Genomic DNA, 26686 nt, shown 5'->3' with positions numbered 1-26686 from the left:
GTCCAATTGAAGGCTTTTCTTAATTCCTCGCATGAAGTTAACAACAAACTTGAAACAAAATGCTCAAAATCATACACAGGAGCTGTCAGTAGGACAGCGTGCTCGACTATTCTCAGTGCTTGATAGTAAAAAAATGGGACATAATATTGTAAAAAAGCTTGATACAGTGACCTCCTCTGAACACATGTTGAGATTATGATGGTGAACAAGTGTGCAAGGTCTCAAAGCGATATATCGATGGAATTTTAAAATTATCTGAGGTGGTAACGTAAATTCAAAGTTGAAAAAAGGGGCATAATTCTGTCAAAATGCTTGATAGACCTCCTCCAGTGTTCAAGTGGAGGGCATGATGGTAAACAAGTGTGCAAGTTTCAAAGCCATATGTCAATGGACTTTGATTATGGTACGCAAACTTTAACGCCGACGCTCTGGCGACAAGGATAGTTGTCCTTAATCGTCGAATAGTTGAGCTTAAATAAACTGCCCTCATAATATATATTTTCAATTCACTCAATATATTTATATAATATTTAATTTATAATTCAGATCCAGCCTAGCAGAAAAGTATCTTACTGTAAACTAAATAACCTACCCATTTTAAATGTTCTAGCAAATTACATTTTACATTTTAATGTATATATTATATCCGTCATCAATAAAGACAAAACTCCAAATATGGTTCAATTGTAGATTATCATATGTTAAGCAAATGCCTTAAAACAAGAAGAACGCTCGAATATTTAAAATCAACAGCCTGCATAATAAAGAAAATCTCTTATTCATAAAGTAGTATAACTCTTTGAAATAAAAACATGTTAGAGGGAAGTAACCTACAATAATTACCTCAAAGATTTTTAGAAATGTTTAGTTTCAAGTGCATCCCCTCAATGGTTGTGGAGATAAATCTTGTCCGAGAAATTCTGTAAGTTAATAAATAGATATTATTATTTCCTAATAAATGCTTAGCTTATGGGTCTTGAACAGTGGCCTACAAGTATAACAAAAATCACATTTGAAGTCTTGCAATGAATGTTTATGGCTAAGGAGAAACAAACTTGCAAACAAATCCTTAACAAAAGGCTAGCACAAGGTCAACGCAAATACCGAATTGCAGGTCAGTAAATTAGTTCCTTATTGTGTGCATATAACAAATAAAAGAGATATTTTAACATTTAGACACACATGCAGGGCATTTTCTATGAAAGGTAAGATGTCTTATCACTTACCAATTAAATAAAATTGTTAATCTTTTTAATATCACGATTATAATATAAAACAAAAAAAGTATTTAATTTAAAAGTGACTCCCCGTTCGTAATACCCCACCCACTTTGTATATGAATTCAATTCAATAAAACACATTTATGGCATAGTTCGCTTATTCTAACTAATTCTAAATATGTGTAGATATAGTTTTAAAGCTGTATTAAATGAAATCATGAATGTTATTCAGTTTAAACAGGAATAAAACTAATAAGTAACACATATTCAGAAAAGGACATCCAGTTTGCAACATATTTTTTCTTCTTTCGTTAAAATTGGGCGGTGAAAACTAGAAAAAAAATCAATAAAGTCAAAATTTATAGCATGAGTAAGTTGGAAATAAGAAATTTTATGCAAAATTTCGATTGCTTAACAAAACTGAAAAAGGAAATAAGCCAACGTAAATATACTAGAATATTTAGGGATTTGGCGGCCATCTTTGACGCCATCTTGGATATCTTAGCTTCGCATCGGGGTTGGGCCAAATGAATATCCATTCCATAAACTACAGATCCAGACGAACATTTTGGTATATGAAACTTGCTGTTGGCTGACATAGACCACTTACCCCTCTAAATAGGCTAGTAAAATGGGCTGATTTGCAGCACTAATATGCCATACACAACGTCGCAACTCCACTGCTATTTCACAAATATGATAGCGCAAAAAAAAGAACCTATTAAGTCAATTGTTAGGATTTTAAAATGAAAAATGGATAAAACTTTGATATAAATTGTGAAAATCGTAACAATAACAAAAGTACACAAATGAACATAAGAAATGCCGAGAAAAAAAGCAATTAATTCTAAACAGATTTGACTGAACACTTTAAGATACAGAGGTCGTTCACCAGCATGCATGCCCAGACTCTATATATGTGTGTAATTCCCTTAATCCATAATATTTGAATGGACAGTACACAAAATTTAGACAGGGAAAGTCGATGACAAAATTTCAGAAGGTTATGGGTTAAAGATACACTTATACATGTATATGCAAGTGTTGCATAAACTCGTGATAAGGAGATGGTACACTTTGACACCTCTGAGATAAACGCCAGTATTTCTCCGGTAAGAATCAGTGCTAGTTCTGCCGTAATTTCAAGTCATCACGATGATTTTAGTTACGGAATTTTTTGAAGTGGTTGTCTTGTTTGCTTGTGTGAATGGATTTGTTCTTGACTCCAAAACATATACAGGAAATGGAGAATGTAAATATGCATTTGATAAAAGTAAATTCTGGTGAAATAAAACGCTATGTTTAACTGTCTGAGAGCATTTTTTCTCAATTTAAATTATACATGTAAGCATGATATTATTTGCTACTGAACTTTGCAGGCTTGTTGAAACAAAATATATCCTTTATGGCATAGAAATGCATTCAAATATTCTACTCCATAGCTCCAACCTTTTGGCGAACGCAAGCAAAAGATGCAATCACGAAAAAAGCCAAAATGACCTTGAATAAAGGTGTCGCAAAGAATGTGATTTTATATCTCGGCGACGGCATGAGTATACCGACAATCACAGCAGCGAGAATTCTCAAAGGTCAACTTCAAGGTCACACTGGTGAAGAAACGAAGCTAAGTTTCGAGGAGTTTCCCATTGCAGGTCTTTCAAAGGTACTGTATTTAATAAAAAAATCCCACTATATCAATAAAGGTGACAGTTGTTAGAAACGCACGCTTGGCATAAAGAGATACCTTTTCTGCTGTACCATATATTAAATTTTGCATAAACCTATCTTCTATAACATTAGATTTTTCACTGTAATACCTATCGTTCAAAGTACTGTTTTTCGCAGTATCTGTAACGAATTTTGGCTTCAGAATCGAACAGATCTTAAGCACGTTTATTCTATTTATGAAGACATACTGTCAAGACCGCCAGGTGACGGATTCTGCTTCCTCGGCCACAGCCTACTTGTGCGGAGTGAAGACAAACATTGGCACAATTGGGGTAGATGCTGGTGCAAGACGTGGAAACTGTGCAAGTCAGAAAGGATCCGAGCTTACGTCTATTTTGGATTGGTCAATGGCAGCAGGTGCTAAGTTTATACCAAATATTTTAAATATTGTGATACAAATAAATGTTCGTGTTTGAATTGATATAAGCAAAAAACCACATATTAAACATGTCCTCGGTTTCACACCGCCTTGTCAACTACATGTATGCACAAATGTATATCATAAAAAAATGGCACTACAACCTTTGAATATATTAAGCTGACACCATTTCATTTTAAACTGAATTAAGGATAAATACTTTTGTAGAGAAATAGTAAGGTTAAAATTCCGATTGTCACGATTTTAAGAGACATGCTTATCATTTGCACCTTTCTTATCACTTGGACAGAGAGAGTTAAATCAAGTAAATTAAGTCTTCAATTTTTGATAACGGTTTCTTTCACAAGCGGACAGATACGGTCAAATTGTTTTACTTTGCACGTGTCTGTGTATAATTAACAGGCAAGTCTGTTGGTTTTGTGACGGTGACACGTGTCACTGACGCCACCCCAGCAGGTTTGTACGCTAACGTAGCAGACAGAAGTTGGGAAGGTGACCACTACACTAGCAGAATAACCGGAGGGTGTAAAGATATCGCTTCTCAACTCATTGATGACTACAAAAATGTTCAGGTAATTCAAATGTCAAGGTATCCACTGGCCCCATCTGACTATTTGAGCAGATGTACATATATTTTTTTTTGGATTATCTTCCAAATCGCTCGCCAGCCTGCATAGCTCAATCGGTTAGAGCGCGTGACTTGTAATCTCGACATTGCGGGTTCGATTCCCGGGCTGGCCAACTAAAATTACTAATCTGTCTTTAGGATGAGACTTTAAATCGAGGTCTCGTGTATGAGTGCTTAACACTTGGCACGCTAAAGAACCAGGAGAAGCTTCTGGAATTGGAGGCATCTTTCTGTATTTGTATCTTGCGATATCCTCCAAAAATCTAAAGTGACTAATACTCTTCTGGAGGACTCGCCCATATGGGCAATCGGCGGCGAGTATAAATATACTAGTACTCAATTATACACACATTCCAAATCGTATTAATTAAATATTCGATTGACGACAATGCCTTGAATAAACGATTGATTGCTTATAAGCTACGCCTAAATGAGTTATGTGAGCTAATATTTTATTATAAATATTGCTTCCTGTAAGATTATTTTTATATTTGCACTGATAGACAATCCTCGAACTCATGAACATGTCCTTTTTTGACAAAACCACAGAATTTCATGCCAATGAAATAAAGTGAATAAGCAGAATTCGATAAAAACCCTATAACATGTCACTTTATAATTTAAGGACTGTAGAATATGCAGGTAGCTATCCCATGTATCCTAAACATTGTCTTTTTTTAAGGTTATAATGGGAGGAGGACGTCGATTTTTTAGGCGCTTTGATCAACCTGATCCCGAACATGGCTCTAACGCTCATTACGGACGCAGGGACGGCAGGGATTTGATTCAGGTAAGGTATCCTACTACTCGATCACGAATAATCATAGATATAAAATGCGGTAACAATGGTTAATTGTAAATGTATACTATATATGAACAGTAATCTGAAAGCAGCATGCTAATTTTCATGAAAATTTAAAAAGATGCATTTAAAACTAAAATATTGCGAAGTGAATAAAGAAAATAGTTTACAAATTGCAAACAGCACTTGCAATTCATCCAATCACCAAAATAATGGGTTAAAATAAGCAGAAAAAAAGCACGTGCTGCGTTAGAAATGCAGTAAATATTGCAAAATGAGTCCTTCATCGCACATAACATGTAATTTTTTATTGAATCTTAATTTTTATTACTTTTCTTAAAATCTGAGTACATTGTCTCAAGTTTAGTTTTCTTGAAATATTCTGGCTCATCTGGAGGAATGCAGTCTAAATAAGTTTAGAAATTAAGAAAGATTTATAATGCATGCGTTAACATAATCGAAAAAGATCTTACAATTTGTAATTATGTCGGCGAAGTTTGCTTAAAATATTCGCTCTTGGTATATGTCAGATGCCAAAGTTATCGAATGCACAGTCAATGACAAAAGTGTTTAGGAAGTTAAGGTCCTTCGGGATCATTGGTGCCAGCACTATTAAGTGTTAAGAATTGAATACCTCTCAAGCCGGTGCTAGGGGGCGTAAGGAATGTTGCACTTATTCATTTTCCCTCATGTACAGACTCAATCAAACCGAGTCTGCAATTTTCATGTAATTTTGTTGTGATTAATACTTCCGAGAGATCACTTTGTTTCCAGATTCTTAACGAAATAGATCATTTCAGGAATGGAAAGAGGGTCAACATAATCTAGGACGAACATACAAATATGTCTGGAATAGTTCAGATTTTAACAGTATTAATCCTGCAACCACAGATTCTATTCTAGGTAATAATTAATTCGTGTTTATGTGTATACTGTGACAGTCACCTATTTCCCTAAGCACATGTGATTTTTCTTTCTATTTGCACTTTCATTTAATTAAACCTCAAATCAGTAGGTTTGATCTCATTTTATTTGAATCGTTAGTTTTCATAACCATTTGTTTACAATAGGTTTCTGACAATTAATGTTTGTGGAAATTATTAATAGTACGTACTTTTTAAACTGCTAGTGTTTTACATTATCTTTAAAATAATAATTGACAATTTATTTATATAAAGATAAATACAATTGAAACAAAAGCAACCGACTCTTGCTGGTTTCAATGTCGATCATTGCAAACGAAAGAGTTAATTTATCCCAAAAACAATAAATAACATTTCACCAGAAATATCAGATTAAATGATATTTTTGTATGATATTTTTCAGGATTGTTTGAATATTCACATATGCAATACGAACTGGAAAGAAAAGATCCCAATCACGAGGTGGCCGGAGAACCATCACTTGCCGAGATGACAGAAAAGGCAATTAAAATACTTAGCAAGAACCCAAAAGGCTTCTTCCTTCTTGTAGAAGGTATTCTTACAAGAGCAATACTTTGTTTATCAAGTTATAACAAGTCTGTCTCTCTGATATCTAGGACTATTGATAAAGGAGATGATACGAGTGAAATCTCCGAAAAGTCATTGTCTGTTTAAATTGCATTTTTCACGGATGAAACGTAAAATATACCAATTTTCTCCAAAATAATAAATGTTACAGTTTCTTTTACCAAACAACACTACATACGTATTAATTAAGAAGATAGTGAAGTATAAAAAATGTTGTTTTTTTTTCAGGTAGGCGACATGAATATTTAATATATAGTGCCAACTTTTTCACTTTATGCGACTTATAATGTATAATTAATGTCTTCATGAAATTATTACTGTATAACACTATGCAACATAACACTTTATGTTAAGTCAAGCTGCTCGAATGTCTAAGACACCTAAAATCTGAATGAAATTGTAATATTTTCTTTTGAGGCGGCAACATTGATCATGGCCATCATGGTGGAAGAGCTAAAATGGCATTATACGACACAGTGGCTTTCCAAGACGCTGTAGCAAAAGGTGCAAGTTTGACAATGGAAAACGAAACACTCATTGTTGTAACGGCCGATCACGCACATACCATGACGATGGTCGGTTATCCGTCAAGAGGCAACAATATCCTTGGTGTGCATTAACTTTATAACTCTCGTGCATTTATGTTAATTAAATATTAACATTAATGAGTGATCGGTAATTGTTCGACAAAATATGTCATATTCAAACGTAATTTTATTTACAACTGCTTGAACAGTTCTGAACCTTTTACGTTTGTTTGTGTCCTTGTCTTTGTTTTTTAGTAGAAATCTCAATATATTCCTGTTATCACTGCTAGCAGACCCACACAATACCTAAAATCTCATTTTTGCAATAGTTTGTTTACCGTCTAACTGAAGCACATAAGTTGAGCCGCGTCACAAAACCAACATAATGCGTTTGCGTCCAGCATGGATCCAGACCAGCCAGCGCATCCGCGCAGTCTGATCAGGATCCATGCTGCTCGCTTTCCAATCATATAACAAGTAGAGAAACTGATAACGAATCCTGATCAGACTGCGCGGATCCATACGGGTCGCAAACGCATTATTTTGGTTTTGTCGTGACACGGTTCAGTTTTTCTTTTTCTTTTTAAATAAGGCAAGGTTGATGATGGAGCTGGTGGGAACACTCATGCATCAGACGGATTACCATACACGACCTTGTTATATGGGGATGGTCCAGGTTTCCATGTTTCTACACATGGCCATAGAGAGGATATCACGCACGTTGACACAAGTGAGTTAAATGAAAAGGCCAAAGGTCTTAGCATATTTACGGTTCTATCAGTAGATAGATAAGGACTATGGCCAAAGATCGGATTAAATTATATAAGAATCAAATCAGATAAACGTTCTGCTTTTTAGTTGGGACGTAGTCCCGAATTAGAGCTTTAAATGAGGACGAAATATATTAAATAGGACATGCATGGTTACATTAAACAATGTAGTATGTATGTAATTGCATTCATTAAAAAACGAATTACATGTATAGAGTAGATATCTAATATTTTAAAAACCATATGAGCAGTGAATTAAGGTCGTTTTGATTATTTCATGATAATTAAGGTCTCTTTAGATTATTCATTTCTTCATCATGAGTATGCTGTTAAAATTAAAATCAATCTTAATTTGATTATTATCAAATTACGTGTAAACTTTTAAATATTACTGTCTTTGATGAATGTTAACACGAATATATGCTCTCGTTGATACCAAATATGTATGTGCATGAAAGTTATATATGTTTTAGCTTTTCGAATTTTTTATTAATTGAAAATGCATTCTTTTCTGATCAGCCGACAAGCATTACCAACAGCAGACGGCCGTCTACAAAACCACCGAGACGCATGGTGGTGATGACGTAGGAATATTTGCACGTGGTCCTATGTCATACCTTCTCACTGGTGTTCACGAGCAAAATGAAATAGCGCATGTCATGGCGTATTCCTCGTGTGTCGGAGACTATGCAAACCAAAACGAGTGCGCAGCTTCTTTAACTGGTTGAACTTCGTTTATTTATAAAATTGTTGAAGATATTTTAATAAAAAAGTGTTAATGTTTGCATCTTCTTTCATTTTGTTATAATCATAACATTTTATATATATTTCGATATGCTCTTTCACACAAACACAAAAAATAAATATAATGGAGTAATACATTTAAATATCTCTCTTGAGTAAAACAACAAAGCAAATTGTTTTATTATCCTTTATATACAAAATAAAATATTCAATATTTATTTACACATTAGTTGTTTAGTAGTAAGCACTATTACATAAATACATGAGACACACATTTTACAATATTGATTCTCATATATAAAACAAGTATAATCAAAATATGAATTCAACAAATATAATTTTCGATGTGGAAACCTCTTTGTGAGAACAAACATCAAACATAAATGACGTACAGATGCATTTGATAAAAGCAACAATAAAATACACTTCCGTATATGAACACTTTGCTGTCATCACACGATTAAATAGTGTACTGTACACTTTACACCTGCGGAACAAGATTAATTAAATAGTGCTAACTTTGCCAGATTCACACGATGAAAAGAGTACAATTTACTTGCAAAACACGATTAAATGATGGGACTCCCACTAAAATATCAATTAAAAATGTACCCCAAAAAAAAACGGGAATTGAAAAGCACTTTGCTAGCATATACGATTAAAATTTCTTTTTTACCCAAAAAATTTTCCCCCCCCTCCCCTATAAACAAAAAAATAGGGTCCTGCAATGGATTTAAAAAAATTTTACTAAACAATTTTACTGTTGGAATATCAAAATTTTTGTATAACATAAATATAAACTTTTGAGATTAGGATTCATACTACTGTGTTTCTAAGTGGATGTCTTATCGAAAGATCGATCCTTTGATGCAAAATAAATAGGTCTGCAATTGATGGGGGTAGTTTGCGATTTTTTCTTTAAAAGTTCTTCCGAATGTTGATGGCTCTGAGAATTTATATGTGTATGAAAAAAAGTCTGTTTATTGCTCAGTTTAAATTGAATATCAAACTAGTGCCAATTAAAATTAAACGGGTCCGCAATTCGTGGAGGTCTTTTCCGAAAAATTCTAAAAGTTCTTTCGAAAATTGATCGCTCTGAGAATTAACGTAAGTTTGACAGATAGCTAGTCAATTTACTGCGTGAACTTAGTTGAATATAAAACATGTGCATGCGAAATTAAACGGGTCCGCAATTCGTGGATTCAAAAGTTTTAATGTTGATTTTCTTCCCTGAATTAAATGCGGTGTAGTTTAACAAAACTGTCTATTTTCCCCGTTTAAGCTAAATATAAATTGGGTTTAAAGAAAAAAAAGGGCGTTATCATTGAAAATGGGCAATCAAACGTGGGCAAGGCAGAAGGGAAAATAAATGGGGTGCAAGACCCTCTGTTTCAAACCCTTTTTCTGAAAAAAAAGCAATAAAAGAATTTTACAATTATTTTGTTTTCAATTTTTAACACGGCATTACACACAAGGGAAAAATTTCCTTTTTTTAACTTTTTAAATGCGTCGCTTTTGTATCCTATGAATTTGCAATTAAGTTTCCTAGTTCAGATGGTTCATGATGAAAGACATCCGAAAACCTATCCATTATTCTAGAAATCGTTAAATGATATAAATTTGAAATGACTACATATCCTAGACTTGTATTTCTAGAAATTGTAAATATTTATATGAAAAAAAAACATACCGTATGATTGAGGTCCATATAAGCGGCTAAGCTATTGTTTTTCCTAGCGTTCCATGGGCGAATTTGCATTTCATATAAATACGTCTTCTTGCGCTCTATCGCTGCAAACACAAAATAGTTAGATGAATTGCAGTTTCCACGTCGGCCCATCACGTTGTTCATTATGCTATGTTTTTTTTTTAATTACCGCGAACATACAAAAATATAAAGACAAAGCGGATAATTTGAGCGTAAGTTAATTCTACTTACGAAAAATATATGTGAAATATGCAATAGGCATATAATAACCATTTGTTTATTTCACAAGCAAATGTTCCCATTTAAAGTATTTTTTCTTGTTCAAAGCATACTATTAAACATCCTCGTTTGTGATACCTTAAATAACAATATGAATGTTTTTGTCTTACTTCCAATATTTTTATATATAATTTATTGACTATCTTTTGTATCGGTAAAGTGTTTGGTTAAAATGTTGAATACTAATATTCATACTATACTTACTCTTCTTTGCATCGTAACTTTTGAGTGCCTCCATGAACAGAAGGATGAGGATTTGGTACACAGTGAAGCCGATGATAAGGAAAGTGAAGAAGGATGGTACAAGGAAGCTAGCCAGACCAAAACCAGCATATATTGTTACAACTGAAACAAAGTGGGAAGTATTTACACAAAGATTGAATTATAAAAGTCCTATGATCATATTGCAGTTCGCGAGCGTAAACGAATAATATTCTAAACTCTAGCGATTGAATACTAATGAAGTCGGTTATCGGGGAGAGGGTACGAGATACTTTGCAATTTTATCGTCTCTTATAAACAAACCTACTTTTCCATAGCTCTCGAAATTTCTTCTTTTTTCCTAAATATTTTATTCATACAACATATAAACTAAAATGTTGCTTTTTAAAAGTCAAAGCTTTTATATATCAAGTACCATCATAATGATATATGATATCGATTACCTTAGCAAATCATTTGATGACAAAATACAGTTAGTTTATCTGTAAATGTATTCATGAATTAGTTTGTGAATCGATGTATCACCTAAATTTTGTTTTCATAAATATATAACATAACAATTCGTTTCCATTAGTGAATCATAAGTGACTAACCAGCAAGGACATGTGCTCCTATTTCGACCAGCCAGTACAAACAGTTGAAAAACGCCCTGCTGGAGGAATCTTCTGATGGTCGTAGACACAACAGCAATGGCTAAATTAAAAAGAAGTTCACGTTTTACTTAGCAAATTTTTTATAATTTCGTCACAAACACCAAAAATGTGAATCTTTATTTAGCAGAGTTTTAAAATAACTGCGTCAAAGAGACACTCAAACATCTTGTAACTGTTGATATCAAATTCACCCTTATGAATCTTCCGATGGTTGTAGACATAATAGAAACAATGGCTAAATTGAATACATGTAGGTACAATGTTTACTAAACAAGTATCTATATTTTCACCACAATCAACAAGAAAGTGAATATTTATCAAATTTAGAGAAATGGTCAAAGAGAAAAGCAAACATCTTGTAACTGTTAATGTCAAATTCACCCTTATGAATCTTTCGATGGTCGAAGACATAACAAGAATGGCTAAATTGAATAAAGGTACACATTTTACTAAGCAAATGTTTTACTTTATAATTTCGTCACGAACACCAAAAATGTGAATATTTATCAGAGTTTTTAAATAAATGCGTCAGAGACAGGCTAACATCTTGTAACTGTCAATGTCAAATTCGCCCTTTCATATACCAGTTAAAGTATAAAATTACAAGAATTGTATAATGCATATTAAAGTGATCATATTGGACTGGGAGGTCCATTTCATACTTACATTAAGCAGGGCTAGCAGAGACACTACCAATCCCATTATTGGATGGGTGCCATTAAAAGTGTAAGTCGGGTGCTGGAATATAAAAAAAAAAAAATAACACAATGTATATAATTTTACCAATTGGAATATTGTGCTTTATATAAACTTTCAAATGAAACTATGGCCATTAAAACAAATCATTTATCTCGTAAGTACTTATACTTCAAATATTCCTTATATTCTTCTCAAACTATATCAAGTTTAATAGAAATAATAGAAACATATTAAGTTTTGTTTTGATGATATTTATTGGTTGACATACATGTATGTAAATGTGTCCTTTTTAGCAGTGTTTACTCATAATTGCGACACGTCTCTAATGTGAAGAGTAAATCTTCAAAAATCATATAGCTTAAAATATGTAACACTTATATTCAGGCTTCATAAATTCTGACCCATTTTCTAAATTCAATTATATTTAGTTCCACCATTTGTTTTCTCGTTTAAAACACAAATACTTGTTGTTTTTTTTTCTTTTTAAGTTTTTTTTTGTGTGTGTGTGGGGGGGGGGGATTACGCCGCTTTTCATAAAAAAATGCGACACGAGATTGTCACAGTAACGGTTCCATGATTCAACACCTTATGAACATATCTGTGGCTGTTTTCAATTTCCTAACCGTACATCATGATGATATTTAAATGTTGAGTTACACTAAAGCCGGTGCTAGGGGGCTTGAACTGTAGTTTGCATTAACCATTACCGTTCATGAAAAAGCTCAATTTAACCTTGTTATGCTGTTTTAGGGTTTAAAGTTCCCAATTAGATTATTCAAATAAAATATGACAGAATTTACTTTTTTATGACTAGTATTCTAACAGGTTACTAACAGGGTTCATGGAAATTTGTGTACATTTTGATTTTTTCTAGGTATTGTATGTAGATAGTAAGCACGTTAGGCTAAGTTTAATCACATATTACAAACACTTGACCAAGTATTTACTTATTTATTTGCTATTCAGCTATTGCTTAATTTTCATAAAAGTTAACACAAATCTGAAAGAAAACATATATAGAGATCATATACCTCAAACAATTGGCTGATACCGTCAACTCCGACAAAGATGACTGCAAATCCAGCAATAACTGCTGAACATGTGATCATCACAAATAACCAATGTACCTGTAACAGAACATAACGAAATATAATTGTATTTTTGTTTGTTTCATACATTTCTGTATATCTATTCTCCCGTACATTTTGCTGAAAATGCACCGTCTGATTTTAAGACGACACTCCAAACGTTTGCATGGAATCAAACACTATAACAAGAGCTGTTACTGTCAAGTGATAGATGCTCCAATAATAAATTTTAGATTCGTTTTAGCATATTTAACTGAATATGCTCTGGAAACAGTCAATAAGTAAAACACAACAATCATACGATTTTGTTTTCCTCCCTGGGATATATATCTATGCATTGTAGATGAAGGTTTCAGACAATTCCACAAAGACAGTGCATGAGTGCATCGAATAAACAAGATTTTACTGCAAACCAACATCAGATCATATGTATGAAAAAGATCAAAGGGCCATAAGTCCAAAAGCTTTAATCTAACGATATACACAACTAGGCTTAATGACAATCGTTTCAGTAGCGGTTTCATTCAAGTCAAATTAGTGGGAGTGGAGATGCTCCTGTACAGATGAAAAATAGACTGTGCGATCACTATTTGCCTTCAATCGGGGGAATATGAATATATTTTAAATAAATGAGTACATGTTTCACTGACCTTCACCCAAGTTTTACTACCGAACATTTTCTCGCCCCACCAATAAGGTTGGAAATAACGCCCAATCACACTAGCAACTGATGCACACAATATCCACGCAAAGATCATCAATGCAGCTGTAACATATGAAAACAAAATTATGCAAAAGATTACATCTGAATTACGTCGATCTGATGTGAAAAAAGTCAACGTGCGTTCAGTTTAAATTGTACGATAAATATGTGTAATGATAAACATGCAAAACTATATTCTGTGCATTCGTTTTAGACAATTTCTGAGTATTGATAATGGTGTACTTGAAAAAGATGGAGAACATAACTCTTTATAATGAAAGAAAAAAGTGTTGTTTGTGTAAAATTCAAGTAAAAACAACTGTTTTGTTGTTGTTGTTGTTTTGCTTGTTTCATGTTTTCTAATTCAACAGCACTTATTTCGAGGATATAGCTATTTATAGATTAAAATACTAATAACGTTCTTTATTTCTGTACGCCCGTGCTAAGGAAAAGCTTTGCATAAGAGATAAAAAATACTTTAATCCGGATTTACAGTTTGCAACATATGTTGCTATGAGATTTAATGAAAATAGGTACACGTGGTATTGAATACACAGAGCAATCATGAAATTCAACGTCGAAGATGAAATTATTTTATCAAGAACGAAAAAACATTATAGTACAAATGTATCAATAATTTTATAAAATGAACGCAAACTTCCTTTTGGATAAATTTGCATTAATACTTTGAAAGACTGAAGTAATAAAAATATGGAACACCATGTGTATAGAAAAGGTAGTCCAAACGGTAGCACTCTTTGCAATGTTATGTTATTTAGAAAAGAAAGGGCTATTTGATGTGAGCTGATATTTAACTGATTATTTCATATAAACTGCCTTTTCTGTATGTTGACTTGATGCGGTTATTAAATATTGCCCTTCCTTGTTGATCTTTGTTCTAAACATAGATAGGAATTACGTTTGAATTCTTTGCATGCAAATACATTAATGTTCTTATAAAAAGCAATATAGACTTGAAAAATGTTTGATACATGTATTAAGTTGGATGCTCTTATAGAAATTTACAATATTACAGATATGATATATATGTATTTATCGCATATGGTTTGGAACTTTTCCTTTGTTCTTACTAACCCATTATACTCAGTACACTTCCAATGAACATTTGAAAACTGTATTGATATATAGCAGGACAGTTTTTTTCATTGATTCATATAGGGAAAAAAAACACAACTGCTATATAGCGGTTGAATTTTTTTCGCACCTTGTATATATCAGTATAGCTTTTTTCACTGAGACTCTAATGGGGCAGCGGTAACGAACATTCCAAAAACAGCAAAAAAAAAATTAAAATTACGACATCATTAGCTGGTATTCGTTCATTTTATCTGAGAGTGAGAAGGTGAAAAAAATGAAAGGGCACAAGAAGGAGAAATGCATGTTTTTTGTTGTTTTTTTCCTGATTTCTATTACAAAAAAAAATGAAAATGCGATAAAGCAGTTTTAGTACATAAAACACGTTAGTTACGGGGGTATAACACTGGCTGGAGCGACATCTTGGGATGTTTCTGCAAAAAAATTGTTTCGGCCTAACGGCGTCGACATTTTTTAGCAGAAACACTCCTTAATTGATTTCGCCCCAGCCAGTGTTATATCCTCGTAACTAACTCGTTTCATGTACTATAACTATTACTTATCAGATTCGACAGATATTCGACAAGTAACATCTTACAGTCTGTATCATATTTACAAAACAATATAGTAGTATTTACCGTGAATTTTGATAAAGAAAGGACTAGCTGTAACTAGATTCGGTCTAAGAATACTGCGGGAGAAGTCAACTGAGTCGTCTGATACATGAGGCTTTTCTGCTAGTGTATGCGGTAGCATTATACCTGAAATATAAAAGGTATACTCAAAGTAGAAACCAGAATGTCTTCTGGTTTATAAATAAGAAACCTAATAACATTGGCATTACAGCATTTATAACAGAAACAAAGCAGACAATTTTAAAATATAAACAAGTGTAATTGTCTTTGAAGGCAAAGTGACAAAAATGTGAAAATACCTTTCTTTGATTTGCCGTAAGCAAAGTGAATATTCCAGTTTCTGTCCAAATCAAAAATCTTTTCATCATCTACATGACGGTCTCTTACAAACGAACATTCAAAAACACCGTCTACAAAACGTGCAGATGTATTCCTCAGGCCAAGGGTAGGCTGTTTAACTCTTATGTTGTTCTTGTCGTCATTGTATGAATGCTTGATCTCTATAGCACCAGCTTCGTTAGACACACATTGAACCACACTGTCATCTCCCTACAACAATATCATATCTAGCATTATCCCCGTTATGATTAATTTAAACATTATTTATTTTAGGCCAAATGTGTATTATCTAAAACCCTATTGAGTCGCTCCTTAGAACTTAATCGAGTTTGCTTTTTGGAAGTAACAAGAACTGGTGTTATAAAAGACATGTTATTAACAACATTAAGGTTCGAACTTTAAATATCTTATTAATACTTTATCATATGATTTATATAATCGCCCAACGAATTTAAAGAATTTAATATATTTTTTATATATGCATTATTATGTTATGTCACATCCACAAAACTGGCTTAAAATGTTGACACTTTAGTTAATATCTTCATTTTATAGGATTTCCTTTTTGCATAGTATTACATTTATGTTTTTTATTTTTCAGAATTCCTGTTATCTAAATTTTTAAAGATAAGCCATAGGAGCACGCAGTAATGAAAGCAAAGGTAAGCAAATGATGCATATAATTGCAATATACAAACCATTTTGTCGTCCTCGGAAAAGGCTATTGCTATCCATTGGTTTACAGTTTCATTAAGTACGGCTCTTATATTGAATAACACATAGTCTAGTGCTCCTTCCCATGTCACAATGAATTTACAACCTTCTCCCGTGCAATCCTGGAAACAAGATTTCTTTGTTCCGCATGATTCATCCATGGTGATACGTCTATGCTGAAATAAAGCAAAACAACTCTCTAAACTATTAAAGATATACAGTAAGACATAAACAAATACAAAGATAAGTCTAAAAATTATTAATGAAAGGGTACTTTGTATGATACCAAACACACAAATGTCTTTATTGGTCCAGTATACAATATAAACATTGGCTATACGAAATCATTTTATGTAATACATTATGTTTACATCAAAAACATATAGTTAACATATCGAATATGCTTTACACTCCCAATGAGGTTAGTAGAGAAAGATTTGCGAGTTGGAGCATAGAGAGCCAATACGTTAAGTCTAATCAATTCATCCTTGCCGCTGATGTAAGTTTTTTTATAAGTAAGTTTACACAATCCAGCATCACCTCTACGTTGAAGTTTCAATAAAATACTGTTAAAGCAATGAAATGCAAAACCATTTAATGTATCAGAATAATATTAAAATGTACCTGAATAGGATCAAGTACTGTCTCTTTTGTCTGGATCACTTTTATGTTTTCTTTTCTTGCAGCTCTATAGTCATATGTCTCGTGCATTGGTGGATATCTTTGGAGGTCCATCCGGTCTGTAGTAACTGGTGGCACTATATCATAGCGGTGAGGTATCTTTACGCCTGAAAAGTTTTACATTTGAGTGTATTTGAATATATGTTTTGTTCTTTACAAAAAGAATTTCTTCAGATAAATGATGAAATACGTAAAGATATTAAACAATTATTTCACATATATATATTATGACTTGTTAAATACTGTTTGTATATAAAAAACGAGAATAAAGATCAACAAAGCAATGCAACGTTCACATGACGTATACAAGCAAAGCAATTGTATAAGACACAAATAGCAAAGTTTGACGATTCGCGCCCACATCGTTTACATTCGTTCATGGAATGCCGCCCTTTCTTGTTGATCTTTGTTTTACATACAGTTTATGCGTAGTTATGTTGTAAAGTTTTGAACATGCACATAAATGCATGTCACTGTGAATGAAGTTATAAATATACTGATAAACCTTGTTGTTGTTTCTTTCTGGTTGTAAATTTGATCACATTTCATTAACACAAGCTAGACATTCTATATTTTCATCACTTCATTCAAAACTTTACTTATAGTGTTAATTAAACGTTCCATTTACACCAAAAATAACTAATATCGTAAGCTATCTTACCATTAACTGCTGGACCTACGGCAAACATCATGTGCCAGTCCTTGTTCAGATCAAACACATCTTTCTCTCCATCAACGAAATTTTGTCTTGTAAAGCTACAGCTAAATATCCCGTTATTTGATGATCCATATTCTTCGATAATGCCAAGTTTTGGCTGAAACGCAAAAGACGAAATATATTTAAACATTTATATCTACTTTCAAATGTTTTGAAACGTTATGTACCAAATTCTAGTAACTGATTCCTCTTTGCGGTTGACGAATTCATTGTCATAAAACCTTTTTGTTTTATCTGAAAATGTGTGCAGTCCATGAACAGGCTCAATCAAACCAAGCCAGCAACATTTTCAATTTTGACTTCTTAAGGAATTCTGATTTTTTTACTTTGTAGTAAATAGTGTCAGAGAGACACAAAAGATTCACAAAAATTAACTGTAACATAGTTAGAAATAGCTGCACAAATGTGTGTGTTAGTGTGAAAAGCTAAAATTTCTACTCTGAACATACCGTTAATAACCTCATGTTTCTGTAATAATCCAAGTTATATGATTGGTAGACCTGTATCGTATCTCCTTCTGTGATACATTCAGTTACACTATCGAAACCCTGGTAAATAGAATCATAGTCACATTAACATTTAAATTTAAATCATCAACATGCACAATTATATTTATAAACATTGAATAACTACATTTAGAGACATTTCTAAACATAAAGATGCATAACTGGGCATAGTCACTATCAGCTAAAGATATATCGTTTATGTCATATAACACGTAGCATTTTGTATCTACACAACATTATTGGTGCATTTTTCATTGTTATTTAGATTTATCCAAATTCTTAAACAAATCTTGATGCTCTCCATTTAAAAACATACGAAAGATCCGGTATGCCTTACCGCAACCTAAAAAACATAGCACCCAATTGTAATGCTTATCGGCCATCACAATGTTACTTACTATAATAACAAATAAGTAAACAAAATTACATCGAAAAAGCTATGAAAAGGTAAAAAGGGTAGAAAACGAACAAACAGTCTTATCTTGTCATATCCATGAAAATAAATCTTATGAAGTTTAACACAGTTTAATCAAATCTTTAATTAAATATGTGCAAGTCCTTAGCATAACCGAAAAAAAAGGTATGAACAAATTTGTTGCACATTCTTTATTTATTTCAGCTTAAATATTTCACTCCAAATTATTTGCATAAGATATATCATTTGGATTGAATAGAAATATGAAATAGTATATTACCATCATTTTATCGTCACTGAATCCAATGGCGGCCCAGTTTTGTCCATTTGTCATTGGCTTGGTCCGGATTTCAAATTTTGTCAGATTTTTCTCCGGTTTCCATGACACAATAAAATTACATGCACCGTTTCTACAGTCATCAAAACATCCACGTGTAACGCCACATTCAGGGTCCGGCAACATCTTCAACTCGGCTGGTTTATATGTTGGTATTATTTTTCTCGGTAAAATTCTTGTGGTTTGCACACTGGCCGCTGTGCTTGAGGACAATAATTCCGTGGTTTGTTTCCATGGTAGTTTGGGAGTATATGTTTGTGGTGGAAAAGTGAGATATGTATCCGTTTTAGAAGATGGACTATGCGTGCTTGTTTCGGAAAACTGGGGTCTTTTTGTAGTTCTATAAAATGGTAAACCAGTGGATGGAGGGAACTTCTGTTGTCGATTTTTAGTTGTCGGATTGAACTGTTTATATGTTGTTTGTTCATAAATTGATGAATTTCTTAAGTTATCAGACGGGATATATGTACGTTCTGTAGGGATGTAGTTCTGTTCTGATGGCAGGAATGCTGTGTCTGTTGGTATATATTGCTGACTATGTTGTAAATTTCTATTGCCACTTTGACTTTGATCATAGTCGTAATAGTATGTTGACCTTTGAATGTACGACTCTGTGTTTATATTAGGATATATTGTGGTTGTTGTTGTTTTTTGTTTCGGTTTATATAAATTTGTTACTGATTCTATAAAAGGCGTTTTAATGCTTGCAGTCGAAACTATTATATTTGGCTTATGAAAGTCAGGATTGGTGGTAGGAATTCGTCTATCTGCGACGGTTATCTGTCTATCTGTTACGACAAGTTGCCCATTTATACCATTTATAACAGGACTGTGATTAACAGTAACTGGAACATGTTCGTTAAAAGCAGGGATGACTCTGTCTGTAAATGAAGTTTGCCTCACTGTTGAAGGAATTTGCCTGTCCGTTACTGGAATTTGTCCGTTTGTGACAATGATATTTTGCCTGTCCGTAACTGAAATTTGCCTTATTGTTGTAGGAATTTGTCTGACAGTGACGGGAATTTGCCTTACTGTTGTTGGTATTTCCCTGACAGTGACTGTGACTGGATTTTGTCTTATTGTTGTTGGTAATTGTCTTTCTGTGACTGTTGTGTGTCTGAAAGTGGTAGGAATTTCCCTGTCAGAGACTGTTATTCGCCGAACTGTATTAGGTATTCGCCGGTCTGTAACTGGCGTTTGACTAACTGTTGTCGGTATTTGTTCGTTTGTGACAGGCATTTGTCTCACTGTGACTGGCACTTGTCTCCTTGTCGTTGGTGATTTCTCAGTAGGGGGATTTGCCGTTGGTATAATTTGCAGCTCTGCGGCTTTAGTCGTTTTTGGAGCATTAGTAGTGGTCCATATATCTACCATATACGGATCAAAGGTTGATTCTGGTAGAGATGATGTAGTAATTATTCTTTTTGTTGCCGGTAAAGGTCTGGTTGTAGTTTGTGCAATTGTTGTTGTTGTTGTTGTACTTGCAGGTGTTGTTGTTTTTGCCGTAGTTGTTGGAAAGTCAGTCGTTGAAGTTTGCTCATAAAATTTCATTGTTGTTGTAGGAATTCTAGATGTTGTAACTGGTAAAGCTTTTGTTGTTGTTATTTTTTTCTTGTCAGTTGTGGTTTCCCAATAATAATCATAATATTCAGCCTGAGTTGTTATTTGCTTCGTAGCGATTTGTGTAGGTTGTTCTCTACGTCGTGTGATTATCGGAGGTGGTTCAGTTGTTGTTGTTGTTGCTCGTCTAGTAGTTGTTGGACGGGTTGTAGTAGATGTTGTAGTTTTTCGAGTTGTTGTTGTTGTTGGACGCTTTGTGGTTGTCGTAGTTGGCTTATTTGTTGTTTCGAACCATAGCTCTGTTGGTATGGTCGGTGGGTATGTAGTTGGCCTGGATGTTGTTGTAGTCCTTCTTGTGGTGGTTGTTGTACGTATTGTAGTTGTCGATTGGCGTGAGGGTAAGCACGATTGATCTGTAGCTGACTGTAGACTGAAAGCCTGCATTATCGACAGGTCACGTGATACGCCGTCGTATATAACAGGTGAATTAATTCCAACCCAGTAGTTCATATATGACTGAACAAAAGTAACCCTGTAAAAATAGAGAATAATTTTAAGCTATTTATTTAAACATAATCATATTGTTTATTGGATATAGTGAATCTTTTAAATGTTATGGGCGTCCTTTGCCGAGAGGTCGTCTTTTACCAAAGCAGGAAAGTAACCATATGACATAAGTGTCAGTATGACTTAAAACATATCAAACAAACTTTTAAATTGTTATAATTTTGGCTGTTTACAATTAACATATTTAACATGAGAACGTGAACTTTGAGTAAAATCATATGAGCCGCGTCACGAGAAAACCAACATAATAGAATTGCGACCAGCATGGATCCAGACCAGCCTGCGCATCCGCGCAGTCTGATCAGGATCCATGATGTTCGCTTACGAACCCTATAACAAGTATAGAGAAACTGATAGCGAACAGCATGGATCCTGATCAGACTGCGCGGATGCGCAGGCTGGTCTGGATCCATGCTGGTCGCAAACGCACTATGTTGGTTTTGTCATGACGCGGTTTAATTATGTTTCATTTCATGTTTACAAGATCCATCCTACCTGAAGACAACATGGCCGGCAGCACCAGGTGGTGCAATCCATGTCAACGTGACAGAACTTCTTTCGTCGGGACTGCTATGGGTTAAAACAGCCTACAAATGTCGAGAATTTAATATAATTTAATAAGCCCTTATTCTGTCTTGAACAAAAATATTTCATTAAACATGAAGCGTCATGATTTACATATGGCAAGCATTTCAAAAACATATGTAATAATGTATATTTAGACATTACTATTAATCCAGTATATATAATATAGATTGAGGTTAAAATAATAGATATTCATTGCATACGTCCTCGAGAAATCAGAAAAATAATATACACAAAAATATAGACTATGAAATATCAAAATCCAATTATTGATTGTCAAAGTTCATACTTACACCTGATCTGACACATTCATATCGTGTTCCACGAACCCGGAGAAAAGCGCCAAGGAAGGCTGGCCTATCGGGATAAACAGCCGACCTTGGCTGGATCATGAAACCCTTGAACTTAGCCAGTCCACAGCCTCGTATACGTACTAAAATTTTAAACAATTTCATATGTGAAGATGTTCAAATAAAAAATTGATCAAACATTATTCATTTTATATTCTTTGAAGTAATAGTCGTTATTCTATCAGCAGTGACTTTTCATTGTGGCATTCTTTTATGTCTGTCAAACAGGCATTTAGGTTTAGTCGTTTCAAGTCCTTATAAGTACAGCAGAAACATTTGGATCACAAATTTATTGGTTTTTGAATAATCAAAACAATAACTTGAAGAAAACTTTGACCGATTATTTTACCTTTATTATAGATATACCATTATATCAATTAATTATATGAAAGAAATCATAAAAAAAACTTAATTCAGCAATAAAAATGAATACAGGTATATGTATTTTCAAATGGCGCTTTAACATTTACATTTGTATTATTGTTACATGCTAAATAACGCTACGCTATTCTGAACTCCATTAAATAATTCATAATATCAAAGTCAAGCATGGAACATAAATTAAAGAGCACTATTCAACAAGATATACAATGTCTGACGTTTGTCCGCGAAAATTACGTCACATCCTGGTGCATCATTGGTAATATTACCATGGTTAAATTTTCAGTTTTGCGTGGTTAGGTTACCTTGTGGTTAATTTATTTATACAAATGGAATAACCGCGCGGTTACCTAACCACAATATATACCGCGGTAATTAACTTACCGTGGTATATTTTAACCATCGTTTATACAATTGGCTGCAGTTAGGTTGCCACAGGTAACGTTGTGAATCAAATGCAGTTATTTGCACTACTCGGAATTATCATAAAGTATATAGTTGCGGAAATCATGGTATCATTTTAATACATGCATTTTCTATATCGAAATGGTTATTTCTTATGACAGATGTAAAATTAAATAAATTTTTTAAAAACTTATCATAATAAAGACCAAAAAAAAAGCGACCAAAATAAATAAAATAAACAATTGTTTTTTTGTACGAAATCTGCTGTGGTCATAGTATTATTTTTACAATAGGTTTATCTCTTAGATTTGGTTTGCTAAATTGCTAATCATGGTCATGCAACTAGTTAGGTGAAGAAGCAGACGCTTGTTTTTGTTGAGTCTATTATGTTTTGTTTAGGGGGTTGAGTTGTCATACACAAATTTACAATTTATATGCATTATTTCCAATGATTGTTATTATCTTAAATGCTTCTGGGATTGTTGTTTTGTCAATTCATTTGTAAATAAGATTGTTATATGTCTATTAACGGAATAATTTTAATTACATTCAATGAAAATGTTTAAAAATATAAAATATCTCATGACATGTTTGTTCATATTACATTACACCTTTAATTCAGCAAACATAAAGTCTTCACAAAAAGTAGTATGCAATCGTACCTATATTACATACGAATGTATGTAATATTTTTCTTGTTTTAGATAATTATTTAGTAGGCCATTTACGTTTTGATTCATCAGAAATTTGTCTAAAAAGAAGTACAACAGCGCCAAAATAAAACAACAACAAAATGTCCGAATCAAAAATATTTTGAACAAAGGAAACGATGGGTATCAAGAATAGAATAAATGTAACTTGTGTAGCCTGCGTAATCACTGACGTAATTCAACTGAACTACAAAGTGGTCAGTTGATCTGAAATTCATATCGGTTCAAATGATAATTGCATTTTACATGACACCTCAAATTTCAGCATGGAATGTAAACAGTAAATGTAACTATATATCGTAATTTCTAAATTAGCATCAAATTTATTATAGTGCAATCTGTATTATCTGTCTATAATTATCAGACGAGTAGCATTTTATTTTAAACGTTGTGTATATAGAGGCTATTGAATGAGTGTATGTTCAGTACTGAATTTATTGAACGAGTTGAATAAAATTAAGCGAGTCTCTAGCGGGCAAAATATTACTTCAATCAACGAGTTCAATAAATTCAGTATTGAATCTGCACTCATTTAATATCCTCTACGTAATAAATGATATATTAAGTGACAGTGCCATGTCATCTGTACATCTGAACATTTGGTCACAAAATAAATATATGAATGAAAAGAAATTGTTAACCTGAGACGATTCTTTTTTTTTTTCAAAAATAAAATATTGAAACACTTTTTTGAATACATAAACTCAATTTTAGACCCATATGCAGTAGTATGCTCTACAGAAATCTGTATATGATAAAAGAATTTGCAAAGCGTTCCTTTTTGGCGTTTTTGGGGCGACTTGTGAAGTTCCCATATCAATATTTTATTGTATAATATGATAAGAATGTGGGTTTATGTGCACACATTACAAAGGAAAATACAAGGCGTTGACCAGTGGTCAGTAAAATGATTGTCATATAAAGGAAAACACCAGTTTGAATTATTGACGGCGTAGGTTTTTATTCCGGTCAAGTTTGACATGATGCATTAGTTAGACATATTGTAAAACACGTATTAATTATCATTTAGCAAAACATTCGGAAAATAAATCTGGTATTATTTTGTAATAAATTTTAAAAGGTCCATTATGCCTCAGAAAATGTAAAAACAACATTTTTTGGCCGTCTTTAGAAAGAACACACACGAGTTTTATAATGTTAAAAAACAATGGTTTAAGAGCATTGTTAGATGCTTACAACATGAAGAAAATAGCGCTGAATTTTCATAAACGTAACAAAATATAAACAAAGCAGTATTTTTACTTCCATATAAAATACTAACTTATTTCCAAAAATCAAAAGAGGCAAACGATTATTCAGAGTAAATGTTTGGAAATTACCGTATAACAGAACACTAAAATTAAAATGCATTTAATAGAAATGGAAGCAATTTCTTGCCTCATTTGTTTACGGAACATCAAAATGATATTAACCTTAGTAATAAACTTTAAAAAATCGTGATAAAGTTGTAGATGTTAATGTTAGAAAAGCACGAATAGTTCATTAAGACTCTATTAATGCCCATATGAACATTATTATATCTAATGTTATAATAACAATGTTAAATAAGAATTAAATGTACGCTTAAAGTAGTGTAAAATGCAGTTCTTATGAACATAATAAAAATGTTTAAAATGACATACTTTAGTATAAAGTACATTGTCTTTCGGTCGATTCTCCAAAAAGTTGTAACATAGAATGTCTCAGTTATTTTACAGACATTGGTATTGTAGGTAAAGACAATACAAAATGTAATTTACGTTCCAGAACACTATAATAATATGGTGCTATTTTAAGTAAAATTTTGGCCGTTTAGAAATGCTTTTGCGCCATATCTTATATAGTTGTATACACTTTAAAATGAGACTGAACCCTACCTGCTAACTAAAAATAGTTCTGTATTTTGCCATTTTGCTCGATAAGACAATTTCGAATTCATAAAGTATAAATCAAAAATCATATCATCGAAAGTATATCAATTTAAACGCCTTATCTAATACTTACCATATATTCTTTCATTTGGAGTATACTGTGTCTTCGAGACTTCGACAAGGTACGGGGCTGGCTCTGTATTTATTGGGCTACCATGCTGTGGCGTCATATCTCCGCATGCCCTGGTTGGAGCACCTGTTCGGTATGTCCATGCCAATCTTAGTATCAACCCAAATATGAAGCACAGTACCTGACCCGCAGATTTGGTTCCCATTTGTATTGCTAAAGTTTACAAACAAAAGTTGATGGGGAAATAACTGCCTATTGTAATTAGAGTAAATAAAACAGGCGTGTAATGTTATAATAACAATGTTATAGCCATGTTTTATAATTAATTAACGACTATTTTTGATGGAATGATCTTAAGCACGTTGTCATCAAATCTTGTTTTTGTATTTAGGTAAATAATTGATATAAAAATCAGATATTTATTTGTGTCTTAAGTATGTTATGTTGTCATGCGAAGATACGATTGATTACAATGCAATAAAAAAACCACTTCTCAATATATTACCAACCTAGTAAAATTGCATTTCTTAAAGGTATCATATTGCATTTTGTGTTATCATGATCAAGTGACGTTAAAATCGTTTTATTTATCTATTTGCATGGCGTTATACCATGTAAAAGTCTTAAATAAAACGTATGCTAAAACTTTCGTTTGCGGTGCAAAATGAAATGAGCCGCGTCATGACAAACCAACATAGTGGGTTTGCGACCAGCATGGGTCCAGATCAGCCTGCGCATCCGCGCAGTCTGATCAGGATTCATGCTGTTCGCTATTAGTTTCTCTACTTGTAATAGGGTTTGTCGCAAGCCCATTATGTTGGTTTTGTCGTGACGCGGCTCAAGTGTCTTTGTACGTTTATAATTGATACTTTACGTAACTGACAACCTCAATCGGGTATTGACAGGTGCGAGCTTTATTAAACGTCATTAATACATGTATGACATAAATGACGTAATTTTATACTCATATTTTCATACCATTGTCATAAAATGGTGATTGTTATATTAGCAAAAGTTCTTTAGTTA

At 33.1% G+C, this 26686-nt stretch overlaps 2 protein-coding genes across 2 annotated transcripts; one reads left to right on the top strand and one right to left on the bottom strand.

The window, feature by feature from the left end:
- The first annotated feature begins 2310 nt into the window (after positions 1 to 2310).
- Positions 2311 to 8348, top strand: LOC132746006 (alkaline phosphatase-like). Its single transcript, XM_060735047.1, has 10 exons — positions 2311 to 2472; positions 2663 to 2883; positions 3131 to 3305; positions 3730 to 3899; positions 4638 to 4745; positions 5558 to 5660; positions 6084 to 6233; positions 6686 to 6877; positions 7388 to 7525; positions 8085 to 8348. The coding sequence occupies exons 1-10, from the start codon at positions 2376 to 2378 to the stop codon at positions 8291 to 8293; spliced, it is 1563 nt and encodes a 520-aa protein (XP_060591030.1). The 5' UTR covers positions 2311 to 2375; the 3' UTR covers positions 8294 to 8348.
- Positions 8349 to 9647: 1299 nt separating this feature from the next.
- Positions 9648 to 25869, bottom strand: LOC132745997 (uncharacterized). Its single transcript, XM_060735030.1, has 18 exons — positions 25664 to 25869; positions 22107 to 22246; positions 21724 to 21815; positions 20802 to 21193; positions 19045 to 20681; positions 18293 to 18391; positions 17787 to 17940; positions 17069 to 17232; positions 16429 to 16620; positions 15691 to 15940; positions 15395 to 15517; positions 13609 to 13724; positions 12902 to 12997; positions 11838 to 11909; positions 11112 to 11211; positions 10501 to 10641; positions 10000 to 10100; positions 9648 to 9713 (listed from the first exon to the last, which is right to left on the bottom strand). The coding sequence occupies exons 1-18, from the start codon at positions 25863 to 25865 to the stop codon at positions 9648 to 9650; spliced, it is 4137 nt and encodes a 1378-aa protein (XP_060591013.1). The 5' UTR covers positions 25866 to 25869.
- Positions 25870 to 26686: the final 817 nt, after the last annotated feature.

The sequence above is a fragment of the Ruditapes philippinarum genome, unplaced genomic scaffold (assembly GCF_026571515.1).
Source record: "Ruditapes philippinarum isolate M1 unplaced genomic scaffold, ASM2657151v2 ctg2125_1_1_1_1, whole genome shotgun sequence".
NCBI classification, from domain to species: domain Eukaryota; kingdom Metazoa; phylum Mollusca; class Bivalvia; order Venerida; family Veneridae; genus Ruditapes; species Ruditapes philippinarum.
The sequence above is the reverse complement of the archived record's forward strand: the minus strand, read 5'-3'. Positions and strand labels throughout refer to the sequence as shown.